Genomic DNA, 18,966 nt, shown 5'->3' with positions numbered 1-18,966 from the left:
AAGGTCCCAGTGGTTTTGCTAGGTAATGTCTGAACAATCTTATTTAACTTGTTAAGGGAAGTTACAACCCTCCCATGTATGAGACAACTGAACTCTCATTCATCACAACAAATGCTAGCCCTAGATTACACTGTTTTAAATGGAATATTTTTCTAAGTTGCTGAGAAAGTTATATTATGTGTGTATAAAAGATGCTAAAATAGCCTGCTAGGGTAATACTGCAGTGTTTACTGAGCACTGAAAAGGCCTATTCAATTTCTTAGCAATTTTTTAAACTAAAAAACCCCACAAAAATAAAACACAAAACATGTAAAATGAGAATATTTTCTTAAATACAGAAAATAAGTATGTTTCATGGTTAGACTGCGATATCCCTGCCACTGTAAAATTTTGTTCATAATGTGTTTTCTAGTCATCTGTTCCCATCCCTCCTGCAAAAGGGTGTTTGTTTGTTTATTTGTTTATTTTCTTACTGTTGTTCAAGTATAGTTGTCCCCATTTTTCCCCTACCATGCCCCCACTGCCCCACCCATCCCCGTCTCTCACCCTCAAACCTACCCCCTTTGGCGTTGTCCATGGGTCCTTAATACATGTTCCTGGACGATCCTTCTGCTTCTTTCTCTCATTAACCACCTCCCTCAACCCGTCTGGTTACTATCAGTTTGTACTTTAGTTCCACGTCTCTGGTTATTTTTTGCTTGCTTGTTTGTTTTGGTGATTGGGTTCCACTTATAGGTGAAATCATATGGTATTTGTCTTTCACTGCCTGGCTTATTTCACTTACCATAATGCTCTCCAGTTCCATCCATGCTGTTGCAAATGGGTGCTAGCTCCTTCTTTCTGCTGCATAGTATTCCATTGTGTAAATTTACCATAGTTTTTTGATCCATTCATTTACTAATGGGCACTTAGGTTGCTTCTAGCACTTGCCCATTATAAATTGTGCTGCTATGAACATTGGGGTGCACAGGTTCTTTAGGATGGGTGTTTCAGGGTTCTTAGCGTATAATCTCAGTAGTGGAATTGCCAGGTCAAAAGGCAGTTCCCTTTTTAGTTTTCTGAGGAAATTCCATACTGTTTTCCACAGTGGCTGCACCAATCTGTATTCCCACCAACAGTGCACTAGGGTTCCCTTTTCTCCACATCCTCTTCAACACTTGTTTGTTGATTTGTTTATGATGGCCATTCTCACTGGTGTGAAGTGATATCTCATTGTAGTTTTAATTTGCATCTCTCTGATGGCTAGTGATGCTGAGTGAGCATCGTTTCATATGTCTCTGGACCTTCTGTATATCCTACTTGGAGAAGTGTCTGTTGAAGTCCTTTGCCCATTTTTTAATTGGGTTGTTTGTCTTCTCAGAGTGCAGTTATGTGAATTCTTTATATATTTTGGAGATGAAACTTTTGTCCAAGGTATCATTGGCAAATAAGTTTTCTCATACAGTTGGTTCTCTTTTCATTTTAATGCTGTTTTCTTTAGCCATGCAGAAGCTTTTTATTTTGATGAAGTCCCATTCATTTATTCCTTTATGTCCCTTGCTCTAGGGGACATATCAGTGAAAATATTGCTGCGTGGAATATCTGAGATTTTTGTGCCTATGTTTTCTTCTAGGACTTTTATGGTGTCATGACTTATATTTAAGTCTTTTATCCACCTCAAATTTATTTTTGTGTATAGTGTAAGTTGGTGATCGAGTTTCATTTTTTATGCACGTAGCTGTCCAGATCTCCCAACACCATTTGTTGAAGAGGATATTTTTACTCCATTTTATGCTTCTGCCCCCTTTGTCAAATGTTAATTGACCATAGAGACTTGGATTTATTTCTGGTCTCTCTGTTCTGTTACATTGGTGATTACAGTGACCTTGTAATATAGATTGATGTCAAGTATTGTGATCTCTCCTACTTTGTTCTTCATTCTCAAAATTGCTGAGGCTATTTAGGGTTGTTTATAGTTCCATATAAATTTTTGAAATGTTTGTTCTGTATCTGTGAAATATGTCATTGGTATTTTAATCAGAATTTTTAAAAACATATTTTATTTATTATGCTATTACAGTTGTCCCATTTCCCCCCCTTCACTCCACTCCATCCTGCCCACTCCCTCCTTCCCACATTCCCCCCCCCATAGTTCAGGTCCATGGGTCATACTTATAAGTTCTTTGGCTTCTACATTTCCTATACTATTCTTACCCTCCCCCTGTCTATTTTCTACCCACCATTTATGCTACTTATTCTCTGTACCTTTTCCCCATCTCTCTCCCTCCCACTCCCCTATTGATAACCCTCCATGTGATCTCCATTTCTGTGGTTCTGTTCCTGTTCTAGTTGTTTGCTTAGTTTGCTTTTGTTTTTGTTTTAGGTGTGGTTGTTAATAACGGAGTTTGCTGTCATTTTTACTGTTCGTATTTTTGATCTTCTTTTCCTTAGATATGTCCCTTTAACATTTCATATAATAATGGCTTGGTGATGATGAACTCCTTTAACTTGACCTTATCTGAGAAACACTTTATCTGCTCTTCCACTCTAAATGGAAACTTTTCTGGATAGAGCAATCTTGGATGTAGGTCCTTGACTTTCATGACTTGGAATCCTTCTTTCCAGCCCCTTCTTGCCTGTAAAGTCTCTTTTGAGAAATTAGCTGACAGTCTTATGGGAAGTCCTTTGCAGGTAACTGTGTCCTTTTCTCTTGCTGTTTGTAATATTCTCCCCTTCTGTTTAATCTTGGGTAATGTAATCATGATGTGCCTTGGTGTGTGCTTCCTTGGGTTCAACTTCTTTGGGGCTCTCTGAGCTTCCTGGGCTTCCTGGAAGTCTATTTCCTTTGCCAGATTGGGGAAGTTCTCCTTCATTATCTCCTCCTCTTCTCCTTCTGGCACCGCTATGATTCAGATGTTGGCACGTTTAAAGATGTCCTGGAGTTTCCCAAGCCTCTCCTCATTTTTTTGAATTGTTGTTTTTCCATTCTTTTCTGGTTGAATGTTTCTTTCTTCCTTCTGGTCCAAATTGTTGATTTGAGTCCCAGTTTCCTTCCTATCACTATTGGTTCCCTGTACATTTTTGTTTATTTCACTTAGCATAGCCTTCATTTTTTCATCTAATTTGTGACCAGATTCAACCAATTCTGTGAGCTTCCTGATTAACAGTGTTTTGAACTGTGTATCTGATATGTTGGCTATCTGTTTGTGGCTTTTTTGTATTTTTTCTGGAGCTTTGATCTGTTCTTTCCTTTGGGCCTTTTTTTTTTTTGTCTTGGTGCACCTGTTTTGTAGTAAGGGGCAGAGTCTTAGGTATTCGCCAGGGCAGGGTAACCCACTGGCTGCATTGTGATGCAGTATGTGGGGGAGAGGTCGGAGAGGGAAAAATGGTACTTTGTCCACTCTCTGCTGGCTTTCAGTCACTTCCCCCACTACCTACAAACAAAGTGGGCCCTTCTGGTGCTGATTCCCGTATGGGTGGTTTTGTGTACATTCTGGGACCCTGTGGGTCTCTCCAATGAACTCTCCTGTGCGGCTGGGAGTTTCTCCTGCTGTAGCCTCAACCCCCAATGGGTTTTCAATCAGTGGTTTTATTTCCCCGAGCTGGAGCCCTTGGGATGCTTGGTCTGTTTCACTCCCCCTTTGTTCCTCCCCATTATATGAGCATGAGTAGTGGGACCGCAGGGTCCACCAGCCACCATTTTTCCGCGTGTTCTCTCTCCCTAGCCTCACATCTCCGCCCCTCCTACCAGTGTGGATGACTGTTTCTTCTTTAACTCCTTGGTTGTTGGACTTCCCTACAGATCTATTTTCTGTCAGTTCTGGTTGGTTTTTGTTTTTAAATTGTTGTTGTCCTTCTTTTGGTTGTGCAAGAAGGCACAGTGTGTGTACCTATGCTTCCATCTTTGCCTGAAGTCTAATTGGAATTTTTTTGAATCTCTAAATTGCTTTGGGTAGTATGGACATTTTGGTGATGTTAATTCTTCCATTCCATGAACACAGTAGGTGCTTTCATTTTTTTATATCTTCCTTAATTTCTTACTTCAGTGTTGTATTGTTTTCTGAGTACAGGTCTTTTACCTCCTTGGCTATGCTTATTTCTAGGTACTTAATTTTTCTTGTTGCTATAGAAAATGGGATATTTTCTGTAGTTTCTGATATTTCATTGTTGATATACAAACATGCATTTGATTTCTGAATATTGACTTTGTATCCTAAATTCACAGATTAGGTCAAGTAGTTTTTTGGTGGGGTCCATAGGGTTTTCTATATACACTATCATATCATCTGCAAACAATGACAGGTTTATTTCCTCCATTCCAGTTTGGATGCCTCCTATTTCTTTTTCTTGTTGGACTACTGTAGCTAGAACTTCTAATGCTATGTTGAATAGAAGTGATAAAAGTGGACATCCTTGTTATTCCTGACTTTAGTGGGAAAGCTTTTAGTTTTTTGCTCATTGAGTATAATGTTGGTTTTAGGTTTATCATATGTGGCCTTTTTTATGTTGAGAAATGCTCCCTCTACTCCCACTTTGCTGAGTATTTTTATCATAAGTGGGTGCTGTACTTTATCAAGTGCTTTTTCAGCATCTTTTGATAATGATCATGTGACATTTGTTTTTCCTTTTGTTTATGTGATGTGTTACATTTATTGATTTTTGAATATTTTACCATCCTTTCAACCCTGGGATGAATTCCACTTGGTCGTGGTGTATGATTTTTTTAATGTATTGCTGGATGTGGTTTGCCAATATTTTGTTGAGGATTTCAGCATCAATCTTCATCAGTGATATTGGCCTATACTTTTCTTTCCTTGTTGTGTCTTTATCTGGTTTTGGGATTAGGATGGTGCTGGCCTAATAAAAAGTGTTTGGAAGTCTTTCCTCTTATTGGATTTTTGGGAATAGTTTGTGAAGCATAGGGGTTAGCTCTTTAAATGTTTTGTAAAATTCTGTGAAACTGTGCAGTCCACGGCTTTTGTGTGTCGGGAGTTTTTCGATTACTGCTTCAATTTCTTCAGCTGTTATTGGTCTATTCAGACTTTTTGCTTCTTCTTGACTCAGTTTTGGAAGACTATATTTTTGTCTATTCTTGTCTAGAAATATGTCTATTTCACCCAGGTTCTCAAATTTCTTGGCATATAGTTGTTCATAGTAATTTCTTACAGTTTTCTGTATTTCTATGGTATCAGTTGTAATCTCTCCTGTTTCGCTTCTGATTGTGTTTATTTGTGTCCTCTCTCTCTTTTTTATGATGAGTCTAGTTAAAGGCTTGTCAATTTTCTTTATCTTTTCAAAGACCATTTCCTGGATTTATCAGTCGTTTGAATGTTCTTTTAGTCTTTATGTCATTTAATTTTGCCCTGATCTTGTTTATTTCCTCCCTTCTACTGGCTCTGGGCTTGTTTGTTGTTGTTCCTCCAGTTCTTTTATTTAGTTATTTAAATTTTTATTGTTATTTGTTCCTCCAGTTCTTATATATTTAGGGTTAGGTTGTTTATTTAAAATGTTTCTATGTTTTTTTGGTAGGCCTGTGGTGTCTATGAACCTCCCTCTCAGGACTGCCTTCACTGTGTTCCATAGGTTTGGTTATGTGTTCATTTTCATTTGTTTCCAGAAACTTTTTGACATCTTCTTTGATCTCATTGTTAATCTATTCATTGTTTAATAACATGTTATTCAGTCTCCATGCATTTGAGACTTTTTGAGTGTTTTCTTGAGGTTGGTTTTTACATTCAGTCCGTGTGGTCCAAGAAAACGCTTGATATGATTTCAGTTTTCTTGAATTTGTTGAGGCTTGTTTTGTGTTCTATCATGGCGTCCATCTTTGAAAATGTTCCATGTGCATTTGAAAAGAATTTGTATTTTGCTTCTTTGCAGTGTAAGGTTTGTGTATATCAATTAAGTCCATATGATTTATAGCATTGTTCAGTACCATGATATCCTTCCTGATTCTTCATTTGGAAGATCTGTCCATTGTTGACAATGGGATGTTTAGCACACAATTTTTATTTCTCCTGTTTTAACAGAGATTGAGCCTCATCTGCCAGCACAGAGGGTACAGTGGTGTGTCTCCTCAGATGAATGTGCCTATAGTTTACATGGAGAGGAGGCCAATGGCCCCTCCCTGCAGGGCAGAACTTCTCCTGGCACCCCCAAATGGGAGTGGTTTTGTGGAGAGGGGTATGGATCACTTCTTATTCCCTGCCTGCCATTGTCTGCATACACCTGGCATAAACAGTTTAGTTTTCCCATCATTTCTGTCCTTGCCAGTAGTGTTGTTTTTAACTTTTGTTTTCTGCTGTTTCCACCACTTAGCAAAAACTGTCCTAAGAGATAACACTTTATTACAGAGCTGCTCGGTGTTTCCTGATGTGAAGGAACAACTGTGAAGAATTGCAGACCCTTGTTCTCTTTTTAGTGTGTTTTAAGCTTCAGTTAATTAAAGAAGTGAAGGTGAGAAGATGGTCTTTGTTGGACTACTGATTTTCCTGGGGAGTCTGGACTACATCAGACTCTCTTCCTTTCTTCCCTCTTTCTCTCTCCTGACTTGCTCTCTTGACTTACTCCCTGGCAGTTGGAGAGGATGGATCCTGTGCAGCTGAGAACTGTGAACTCAGTGTCCTGAGTTGTGTTTTCAGGTGTGTGCATGTGCGAGGACGTCTGTATTTTCCGGGATGTATAGTTTGCTGTCTGTCCTCTGGGTCTGAATGATAGATTTGGAAGCATGTCAAATGCCTTGATCTGTTCTGCTATTTTAACTGTGTGTTGGGGGGGGGTGTATTTGTTTTCTTAATATATAGGGTGCCAGGTGGACAAAAGCAATGGAAGATTTAAAAAAGCTATTTTTGTACTTATTTTTTCAAAATGCCCTCTAGGAAGGGATCGCTGTTATAAGTTTCAGTTGAGGGGTGAGAAGAGCACAGACGCCCTTCAGTCTGTGGCCTCCTTGCTCTAGGTGAACAGCTCCAGCTTGTGCTCAGAGCGTTATTTGTGATTCTGTGATGTCATGTGCATGTCATTTCTGGTCCCGATTCCTGCCCATAACAGGCAGCCACAGGAGCCCCAGATTTTGGGGTGTAGGGAGAAATATACCACATTTATGAAAATCTGGGACCTTTTTGCTTTAGGAATCTGAGAATTAGTACAACTTTTCTCTTGATAGCTGTGTGCCTGGGAATATGGCTTTTTAAATTGGGGGTTCTTCTTCCATTGAAATTGAGGAAAGTAGGAGAGCTGGAATATTTGTTTTTACTTCACTCATGACCATAAGCATTATATCTTAAAATATCTTTATCAGAATTCACCCTAGGGCCTGTTAGAAATGTGTATTTACAGATTTTCTGGATCAGAATTGTAAAGGATTGGGGACTGGAAATATGCATTTTAAAAAGCATCTGAGGTGATTTTTATGTACACTGAGGTTTGAAAACCATGCTTATGGAGGGACAAGCAAACACCCTGTTCAAAGGTCAGAAGCCATTTGGCATCACTGGTGATGTGGCTGATATTGGTCTATGTAGCAAGAACTTTATGGAAAATATAGAAAAGATGAAGCAGTTACCTGAGCCTTTGGCTTCTACTGGGCTTGTCATCACCCTAATTGCTGTAATAAAAACGAAAACCATTATGCTAAGTGAAATAAGCCAGGTGGTGAAAGACAAATACTAAAAGTGGAACCTAATCAGCAAAACAAATAAGCAAGCAAAATATAACCAGAGACATTGAAATTAAGAACATACTGACAGTAACCAGAAGGAGGGGAGGTGGGAGGGGGTAATGGGGGGAAAGGGGGAAGGGTTTTCAGGAACATGTACAAAGGTCACATGGACAAAACTAGAGAGGGGTAGGATCAAGGGTGGGAAGTGGGGATGGCTGGGGTGGGAGGGAGTGATGGGGGTAAAATGGAGACTACTGTACTTGAACAACAATTAAATAAAAAAAAAGGAGAACAACTCATCTTGTTAGTTATCCTTTGCCTGTTTGACTCATTCTTATAATTGGTGGGTGGAAAAGTCTTAACTAGAAGACACTTGGAATTGTCTGTGCTTTAGTCATTCTGAAAAAAAAAAGATTGTTTTAAATTTATACAGTTAAACAGTTTTTGTAAAATGTGTTAAAATGGTTATAGTAGGTTAAGATCATCATTTTCTTGCCAGAGTTATAGTGTGTAGCAATTGAATGTTGTTTTAAATACAGAAAGTAGCTAATTTTACAAAAATACTTATGTTCTTCTTTTTTTTTTTAAACAGGAAAAACTAACCCAAGAGTGTGTATTTAGAGAACAGTTTGAAGAAAACTGGTATAACACGTACTCTTCAAATCTCTATAAACATGTGGACACTGGAAGACGATACTATGTTGCGTTAAATAAAGATGGGACCCCAAGAGAAGGAACGAGGACTAAACGCCACCAGAAATTCACACATTTTTTACCAAGACCAGTGGACCCCGACAAAGTACCTGAGCTATATAAGGATATTCTCAGCCAAAGTTGACAAAGACCATTTCTTCACTTGAGCCCTTAAAAAAGTAACCACTATAAAGGTTCTGTGCAGTGGGTTCTTATTGATTAGCTGTCATCACATCTGCTCCACTGTTGCCAAACTTTGTCGCATGCATAACGTAGGATGGAGGCTTTGATGGGGACATGCTGATTTTGTCTTGCACTTAGGGGCCTGTCCTCTGGGAGGCCTGCCTGTGCCCACCTGATTTATTGTGAGAAGAGGAGAGGAGCCGGGATGGGGGGGAGGATGTGAGTGTGGGAGTGAATGAGCAGCAGGAAATGCAAAGACAGGAGCAAAGTAGAGGATGATGGCCTGATGCATGCTGGGAAATAGGCAGACTTTCACATGTCCGATCAGCTGTCCTTCAGCCGGTATCAGCACAGCTGCCACACTTGGACTCATCAGGATCTGTTGGTGGCCTGCACAAGGACACACTGCATTTTCAGAGGCATGAAGGGTGCAGTCTTACTTAAGAGACGTTTTCAGTTAATTCTCACTGGTACCATCCCAGTGAATTTAAAGCAAAGACCTCTTAATAAAAAAAAATTAAATTTATTTATAGAAATTCCAAAGGCAACATTTTATTTATTTTATATATTTATTTATTATATAGAGTTTATTTTTAATGAAATATGTACAGGCCAGATAGGCATTTTGGAAGCTTTAGGCTGTGTAAGCATTAAATGGGAAAGTCCGCTATGAACCTGTGGTGAATTCATGCAAGTGAATATAACTTTGCGTGGATATGAGAAACTCTGATGACCCTTAATGTACTGAAGGCGACAATCTCTTTTGTGCCCATATTATTGTAACTTATGCACATCATTCATGACACTTGAGTATTCACTCTTCAGACTGCTTGTTTCATAGCTTATCCCAGAGGATTAAAGATAAACTGGGTCTCAAACTTTTATTCTGTGTCTGTACTATTTACTCTTTCATAAGTGACTGATGTCATTCTTGTCACGGTTGGAAAATATGAGGGTCAGTATATATTTGACTTGTCTAAATCTCTTGCAGAATATACCAAAGCTAATCAGTAGCCATGCTTTATTTTAGCCAGTCTCCACAACAGGGTGAACATCAAACACTGTACTGATTGAGAATTCTCAAAAAGGAAAAAAAAAAAAAAGCTTACATAGCACAGTTTTGTTTTTTTTAAATGGACACCTGAACCAGATTAGTAGGATCATTCTTGTAAATTTTTTATTTGTAAGTTTGGTTATCACATATGAAATTATAAAAGCACCAGATGGGTGGGTCGTTGTAACATCTTTTATAGAAAATTGCTTTTGCTGTGAACTGTCATAATGCATGGTAACAGACCCTTCAAGTAAAATTTGCAAATGAAACTAACAGGTCTTCATTAATAATGACAAGGGGAAAGTATTATACTTGCTGACTGTATTCTGTTTTTAAAAAGGTCTTCGTAAGCACTCAGTTTTTTTAGAGGGGAAGTTACTGTATCTTTTACAATGCTTTTATAAGATTTTATGCTGAAAAGCATAAGAATACATATTTCTTTAGTAGCAATAATTTTGGAACTTGCCTTTGGGCAAGGGGGACTATTCCTTACTATATCTAAGGAGAAAAGAACCAAATTCTTAAAGCAATATTTAGGAAAAAGGAATTTTTAACAAATTCTCATACCACAGAGAACAGTTTCTAGTCAGTTATGTTGGTAAATTGAAAGTGATAGTTAAAAAAATGTGTTGGGATTTATGTAGCTAATTTTAAAATGTAATATTCCAACTTTGTTTTGCTCTGGTGCACATTCTGTATGAAAAATAAATGTCACCAGTGAGTTAAAGCTGTTTTGAAGTAGAAGCCTGTGACTTACTGCCGTGAGTACATGTGGCCCTTCTGAGGTTCAAGCTGGAGCCCACAGAGCCCGCCTGATGATGGGTGTTAAGGAAATGTGAAGTCTAACCTTTGGAATTAAGAAATACTTTGGGGGAAAGGACTGAAGTGATGTAAGATAGTTGATTTATGATAAAGGTCAAAATGCTCTCCATTTTCTTGTTTTTTAAAAACTTTCTAAAGAGAAACTGCATTTAATCCCAAGAAGTAGTAGTCTTATTGATTACGAAACCCTTTGCTGCTGCTAAAATTGTGCATATATTCAGGCTTTAGTTTTTCCAAAAGGCATTTAATATTTTTTGACTGAAAAACATTAAACATCTAGCCACAGGGAAGAATTAAGTTTCTAGGATGTCATGGGTACAGTATTTAGCAGTGAAAAAATTGATTTTAGGCGATAAGCAAAAGTAATCTTAAGGTAGCATGAGGTGCTCATTAGCCCAAAAGAAAGAAAAAATTTGTGAAAAAGACTAAGAGCTCCGTGCATTCCTAGAAAATGCTACTTAATGTCTACATTTGGAGTTATTTTGTTTTGGTACCTGTTTTTGTTTTTTTTTAATAAAAATGTTATGCTTTTGGCAATGGATACAATAAACTGTAATGGTCTGTAAATAAATAAATATTGACTTATGAAATTTATATAAATAAGTGTTCTGGGAGAGTAGGTGGCTCAGGGTTTTCGTGGGTATTGTCCTGTTGGGCAGCAGCAGAGTGAGTTATTCCCAGCTCATGGGTTTGCATCTAGTTTTGTCCTAAGAGACCCAGAGCCCTTTGGACAGCAGCCCTGAGCTACTGTGGAATGGGAAGTCCCAGTTTTCACAAGCAGATGCAAAGACATCATAACCACATGTTATAAGTGCCAATATGTGCACCCTGGTTAAAGACTTAACAGGCTTGACTGAACCACACTCCCATCTGTCTTGTGAATATTCCAGGCAATGTTGAAGGACGTGCCAGGTTGGAGAACCTGTTCACACCAGGTCCTGTTGTGTAGATAAATGAATGGATTCAGTTTATGGTGTTTTCATTCTGTTTCATCTCACAAACACTGTAGTGTTTTCCTTGATAATCTGTAATTGTATGTAAATACATACAGGATTATGTAATTTGTGTAAATATGTAATTATGGACTTTTGAAAACTGTTGTTTTTTTTTTTTGGTCCATTTTGGATGCTTCAAGTTATGTGCCTACATGAGCCTATGGAATTTTAAAAACATGCTCTTCTTGCTCTTAACAGCTGTTGTGTGTATATTGAGGGCATGGGGGTGGAGGATCGAGGGGGAGGAACAAACACAACCAGATGTCTTTTCTTTCGGTGAGCCTGAGATGGAGAAGCAGGTAACCTTCTGGGATGGGCATTGACAGAGTTGTAGCAAGGAAGACTGTGTGTGTGCACATTTATGTAGATGGGTGAATGGACAAAGTCACATTGTTTGAGGTCAAATTCTGTTTGCTGAATCATTTGCTTGAAATGTGCCAAATTTAGATCCACTATTTTAGTCACTTATACAAAAGAGCAATGCATTGGTGGGAGGGGGGGGGATACATCAGATGCATTCAGAAGATGCGTCAGCCACCAAGCCCCTCTTGAGGGCGTGTGTGTATGTGCGTTATAAATGTTACTTAACACCCATGTGTGTCCATAGACATTGCACATTTATTTAAATTGTTTTGTCACTTCATTCATTTTGAGTTCTGGTAAAGTTTCTGGGAACTATTATCTTGGCATTCTCATGAAATTTTAAAAAGTGTATTCCTTGAGCCCCAAACACTCCTAGACAATTTAGGACATACATTGCCTAGAGTAATTTAATTTAATTTAATTATTACTTTAATTCCCATCTCTTCATTCCTGCCCCTTTGGCAACTATCAGCTTGTTCTCTATGAGCCTGTTTCTGTTTTGTTTATTCATTTATTCATTTATTTGTTTATTTGCTTAGATTACACATATAAATGAGATCATATGATATTTGTCTTTCTCCGGCATTTCGCTTAGCATTATAATCTCTAGGTCCATCCATTTGGCAAATGGCAAGATTTCATTCTTTTTATAACAGTCATATTACATTGACCACATTATCCATCTATTGATGGACACTCAGGTTGCTTGCATATATTGGCTATTGTAAATAATGCTCCAATGTAAATACCTAGGTGTGGAATTGCTGGGTCATAAGGTAGTACTATTTTTAATTTTTTTGAGGAATCTAAGCACTGTTTTCCACAGTGACTACACCAATTTGCATTCCTACTAACAATGCATGAGCATTCCCCTTTTCTCCACATCTTTGCCAGCACTGTTGATTTATTGACAGCCATTCTAACAGGTGTGAGGTAATGTCTCATTATGGTTTTTATTTGCATTTTCTTGAGGATCACTGATGTTGAGCATCTTTTCATATGTCTATTGGCCATCTCTAAGGTTTATTTATTTTTTTGGAAAAATGTCTGCTCAGTTACTCTGCCCATTTTTTGAACCTTTATTATATATTTTTCCTTTATCTTTCAGTCCTCTTAAACTCCCTTGCCCCCAGCAATCCTCATGTTGTTGTCCATGGTCACGAATCCTCTTTCCTTTTTGTTCAGTCCCTCTACCCTCTAACTTCCCCTCCCCCCATAGCTGCCATGTATTTTCCATCTGTGTGTCTGTAATCCCTTCTTATACCCCTCCCTCACTCGTGACCAAAAACACTGTTGTACATGTCCATGAGTCCTTTTTCCTTTTTGATCAATCTCTCCACCCCCTAACCTTCCCCCCTTAGCTGTCATCCTGCTCTCTGTCTGTAAGTCTGGCTCTATTTTGCTTGTTAGTTCAGTATGTTCGTTAGATTCCACATATGAGTGAAATTACATAGTATTTGTCTTTCTCTGACTGGCTTATTTCACTTAGCATAATGTTCTCTAGGTCCATCCATACTATTGCAAAGGGTAAAATTTTCTTCTTTTTTATGGCAGAGTAGAATTCCATTGTGCAAATGTCCCACAGTTGTTTTATCCACTCATCAATTGATGGACACTTGGGCTGCTTCCATATCTTTGTGATTGTAAACAACACTGCAGTGAACATAGGGATGCTTATGTTCTTTCGAATTAGTGTTTTGGGTTCTCTCAGGTATATTTCCAGAAGTGGGATCGCTGGGTCAAAAGGCAGATCCATTTTTAATTTTTTGAGGTATCTCCATACTGCTTTCTACAGTGTCTGTACCAGTCTTCATTCCCACGAATAGTGCAGAGGGGTTCCCTTTTCTCCACATCCTCTCCAGCACTTGTTTTTTGATTTATTGATGACAGCTATTCTGACAGGTGTGAGATGGTATCTTCATTGTGGTTTTTATTTGCATTTCACTGATGGTTAGTGATGTTGAGGATCTTTTCATATGTCTATTGACAAGCTGTATGTACTCTTTGGAGAAGAGTTTATTCAGGTCCTTTGCCCACTGTTTAATTGGGTTGTTTGTTTATTTGGTGTTGATTTTTGTAAGTACTTCATAAATTTTGGATGTTAATCCCTTATCGGATGTATCGGCAAATATGTTCTCCCACTTTGTGGGTTGTCTTTTTATTTTGTTGATGATTTCCTTTGATGTGTAAACCTTTTTAGTTTGATGAAGTCCCATTTGTTTCCCTTGCCTGGGGAGATATATCTGGTTAAAAATTTTCTATGAGCAATGCCCGAGATTTTGCTGCTTATGTTTTCTTCTGGGATTTTTATGGTTTCGGGTCTACCATTTAAGTCTTTGATCCATTTTGAACTTATTCTTGCGTGTGGTATAAGAAGGTGGTCTAGTTTCATTTTTCTGCATGCTATCTGTCCAGTTTTCCCAACACCATTTATTGAATAAACTGTCTTTAGCCCATTGTATGTGCTTGCGTCCTCTGTTGAATATTAATGGACTGTAAATGTGCGGGTTTATTTCTGGGCTCTCTATTGTGTTTGATTGATCTCTGTGTCTGTTTTTATGCCAGTTTTTATGCTGTTTTGATTACTATGGCCTTGTAGTTATAGTTTGATATTAGGTATGTGATCCTACAACTTTGGTTTTTTTTTTTTTTTTTTTTTTTTCAGTCTTGCTGTTGCTATGTGGGGCCATTTGTGTTTCCATATAAATTTTTGAAATATTTCTTCTAGTTTTGTGAAATATGTCATTGGAATCTTGATAGGAATTGTGTTGAATCTATAGATTGCTTTGGGTAGTATGGACATTTTAATGATGTTAATTTGTCCTATCCATGAACACAGTATGTGCTTCCAATTATTTGTATCTTCTTCAATTTCTTTCTTCAGTGTCTTACAATATTCCAAGTACAGGTACTTTACGTCCTTGGTTAGGTTTATTCCTAGGTATTTTATTCTTTTTGAAGCAATTGTGAATGGGATTGTTTTCTTAATTTCCTTTTCTGTTAGTTTGTTATTGGCATATAAAAATGCAACTGATTTTTGAATATTAATTTTGTATCCTGATACTTTGCTGAATTCATTTATCAGTTCTAGTAGTTTCTTGGTGGCATCTTTGGAGTTCTCTATGTATAGTATGTCACCTGAAATAAAGACAGTTTTACTTCTTCCTTTCTAATTTGATGCCTTTTATTTCTTCTTATTGTCTGGTTGCTGTGGCTAGGACTTCCAGTAAGTACTATGTTGCATAGGAGAGGTAAAAGTGGCCATCCCTGTTTTATTCTCAATCTTAAAGGGAACATTTGTAGTTTTTGCCCATTGGGTATGATGCTGTCAGTGTGTTTGTCACATATGGCCTTTATTATGTTTGGGTATGTTCCCTCAATTTCCACTTTGCTGAGAGTTTTTATCAAAAATGTGTGCTGGATTTTATCAAATGCTTTTTCTGCGTCCATTGGTATGATCATGTGGTTTTATCCTTCATTTTTTTGTGTGTAGTGAATCGCATTTATTGACTTGTGAATGTTGTACCACCCTTCCATTCCCAGAATAAATCCCACTTGATCATGGTGTATGAGTTTTTGATGCATTATTGCATTTGGTTTGCTGATATTTTGTTGAGGATTTTAGCATTTATGTTCATCAGTGATACTGACCTATAACTTTTTCTTTGTAGTTTCTTTATCTGGTTTTGGAATTAGGATAATGCTGGCCTTGTAAAAGGAGTTAGGGAGCCTTTCCTCCACTTGAATTTTATGAAATAGTCTGAGAAGCAGAGGTGTTTGTTCTTGGAATGTTTGGCAAAATTCACCTGTGAAGTCATCCAGTCCAGGGCTTTTTTCACGGAGGAGTTTTTGGATTACTGCTTCAATTTCATTTGGTGAAATCTGTCTATGCAGATTCTCTGATTCTTTCTGATTTAGTTTTGGAAGATTGTATCTTTCTAAGAATTTATCTATTCATCCATGTTGTCCAGGTTGTTGACATATAATCATTCATGATATTTTCTTACAATCTTTTGTATTTCTTTGGTGTCAGTTGTTATTTCTCCTTTTCACCTCTTATTTTATTTATTTGGGCCCTTTCTCTATTTTTCTTGATGAGTCTGGTTAAAAGTTTGTCAATCTTGTTTATCTTTTCAAAGAACCAGCTCTTGGATTCATTGGTCTTTTGCATTGTTTTTTCAGACTAAATTTCATTTATTTCTGCTGTGATCCTAATTATTTCCTTCCTTCTACTCACATTGGGCTTTGTTTGTCGTTCCTTTTCAAGTTCCTTTAAGTATGAAGTCAGATTGTTTATTTGAGCTTTTTCTTGTTTTGGGGTGTTTTTTTTTTCTTTTTTTGTTTGTTTTTGTTTTTTGGAGATAGGACTTAATGTTATGAATTTCCGTCTTAGGATTGCTTTCCCAGTGTCCCACAAATGTTGGATTGTGTGTCCTCATTTTCATTTGTTTCAAGGTATCTTTTGATTTCTTCTTTGATCTCCCTTTTGGCTCATTCATTATTGAAGGACATGTTATTTAGCTTCCATGTCTTTGCATATTTTTCAGTGTTATTCTTGTGATTGATTTCTAGTTTCATAGCATTGTGGTCAGTGAAGATGCTTAATATGATTTCAGTCTTCTTAAATTCATTGAGACTTGTTCTGTGTCCTATCCTAGAAAACATGTGGTCTATCCTAGAAAACATTCTATGTGCACTTGAAAAGTATATATATTCTGCTGCTTTGGGATGAAATGCTCTGAGGATATCAATTAAATTCATTTGATCTAGTGTGTTGTTTAAGGCTGCTGTCTCCTTGTTGATTTTCGGTGTGGAAGATCTACCCATTGAAGTCAGTGGCATGTTCAAATTCCCAACTATTATTGTATTTCTTTCAATTTATTCTTTTATGTCCATCAAGATTTGTTTTATATATTTAGGTGGTCCTGTGTTGGGTGTGTAAATGTATACTATGGTTATATACTCTGGTTGGATTGTCCCCTTTATCAGTATGTAGTGTCCTTCTTTGTCTCTTACAACAGCCTTGGTTTTAAAATCTACCTTGTCAGATGTAAGTATTGCTACCCCAGCTCTTTTCTTTTCCATTTGCATGAAATATCTTTTTCAATCCCTTTACTTTTAGTCTGTGTGTATCTTTCGATCTGAGATGGATCTTTTGGAGAAAGCATATATATGGGTCTTGTTTTCTTATCCATTCACCTACCTTCTGTGTTTTGGTTGGAGCATTTGACCCATTTACATTTAAGGTGATTATTGATAGATAGATATGTAGTGCCATTTTATTGTTAGACTGTTTTCCTCTGGTTTTTGTCTTTCTCCTCCTCCTCCTCCTCCTCCTCCTCCTTAAAGCAAGCCCTTTAACATTTGTTGCAGTATCGGTTTGGTGTTAACAAACTCTTTTAGCTTTTTCTTGTCTGGGAAGCTCCTTATTTCTCCTTTGATTTTAAATAATAGCCACTTGCTGGGTATAGTAGCTTTGGTTGTGGGTCCTTGCTTTTCATCACCTTGAATATTTCACACCACTCCCTTCTGGCCTGAAATGTTTCTGATGAGTAATCAGGTAATAATCTAATTGGTCCTCCCTTCTAGGTAACTATCTGCTTTTCTCTTGCAGCTGTTAGGATTCTCTCTTTATCTTTAAGCCTTGTCATTTTAATTATGATGTGTCTTGGTGTAGGACTCTTTGGGTCCAACTTGTTTGGGACTCTCTGAACTTACTGAACTTGTGCGACTTTTTCCTTCACCAGATTAAGGGCGTTTTTGGTTTTTATTTCTTCAATAGGTTCTCAGTCCCTTGTTCACTCTCTTCTCCTTCTGGCATCCCCATAATGTAGAGGTTATTACACTTCATGTTGTCCAAGATGTTTCTCAAGTTCTCTTCATTTTTTAAAATCCTTTTTTTCTTTTTGCTGCTCTGCCTGATTGTTTTTTTCTACCCTGTCTCCCCCAAAATTGATTTGGTCCTTTGCTTCATCTAGCCTACTGTTTATTCTTTCCAAATGTATTATTTATCTCAGGTATTGCATTCTTTATGTCTGACTGATCCTTTTTCATGGTTTCTATGTCTTTTTTCATGCTATTGAGTACCTTACAATCATTAGTCTAAACTATCTGATAAATCGCTTACTTATCATTTCATCTAATTCTTCTGGAAAATTCTCTTGCTCTTTCATTTGGTTTCTACTTCTTTGTCTTCTCATTTTGGTTGATTTGTGTTTTCTACCTTAGATGTTAAACTAATCATCCAGCAAACCGATCACTTGTTAATCTAATTAATCTGTAATCAGCAGTCAGGCTTAAGCCCACATGATGGGCAGGGTAATTCCTGCTGGAATTCCTGGTGGAGGTATTGCTTCCCCTCAGGCTGATGCCATTCAGAGAGGACTGCTCTGCCTGAGAGAGATGGCTCCTGCAATATGGGGGATGACTCAGCACCAGTATCCTGGAGACTGTTCCCTCAGTTCTTTATCCAGAGCCACCAAGCCCAGAATTTCCTCAAGTATCGCTAGTCCACTCTGCACTCCCTTTACCACTACCCAGGATGAATGGGCAATCGAAATTTTGTTCTTTGGCCTTTAAATAGGCTTTCTGTGTCCCCAACAGTCTCTCCCAGCTGACAGGATGTTATCTGGGTTCCTTTATGGCTCTGGTGCTGTGGGCTGGAGAGCCCAGCTTGGGATCTAGACCCCACACTTCTTGGGTGAACACCCTGACACTGAAACATCCCTCCTGCACTTCAGCTGCCACACATGGGAGCCTAGCCTACCCTCTTGTGTCTCCTCTGCTCTCTCTACCAGTCACATTGTGCTGACGTGATTTCTTCTGTCTGTGCGTGGTTGTAAAGCTTCGCTCCAGCTAGTGTTCAGTTAGTTATTCAAGATGATTTCTCTACAATTTTGTTGTGATTTTAGATTGGTCCTGGGAGGAGGTTAGTGAAGCTTTCACTTACTCCACTGGCATCTTGGATCTCCTACCCATTTTTTAAATTGGATTGTTTGGTTTTTTGGTGTTAAGTTGTATGAATTCATTGCACATTTTGGATATTAACGCCTTGTCAGTTGTATCACTTGTTAAAGTGTCTTTTGATTGAAGCATTTAATGCATTTATATTAAGAATTATTTTTTTAAAATTATCATTCAATTACAGTTGTCTGCATTTACCACCCCCCCTAGCCAAACCCACCTCCCTCCCGTGCTTCCACCCTCTCCCTTGGTTT

General features: G+C 37.9%; 1 protein-coding gene across 1 annotated transcript in view; it reads left to right on the top strand.

Annotated features, from left to right (window-relative positions):
- FGF9 (fibroblast growth factor 9) overlaps positions 1-11,568 on the top strand; it is a 40,647-nt gene extending 29,079 nt beyond the window's left edge. The window contains exon 3 of the mRNA XM_024580829.4: positions 8,232-11,568. Coding sequence (XP_024436597.1) covers positions 8,232-8,477 — 246 coding nt within the window. The 3' untranslated portion in view covers positions 8,478-11,568. The remainder of the gene's footprint in view (positions 1-8,231) is intronic.
- Positions 11,569-18,966: the final 7,398 nt, after the last annotated feature.

This window comes from Desmodus rotundus, chromosome 3 (assembly GCF_022682495.2).
Source record: "Desmodus rotundus isolate HL8 chromosome 3, HLdesRot8A.1, whole genome shotgun sequence".
NCBI classification, from domain to species: Eukaryota; Metazoa; Chordata; class Mammalia; order Chiroptera; family Phyllostomidae; genus Desmodus; species Desmodus rotundus.
This window is presented reverse-complemented; position numbering and strand designations above follow the sequence as displayed.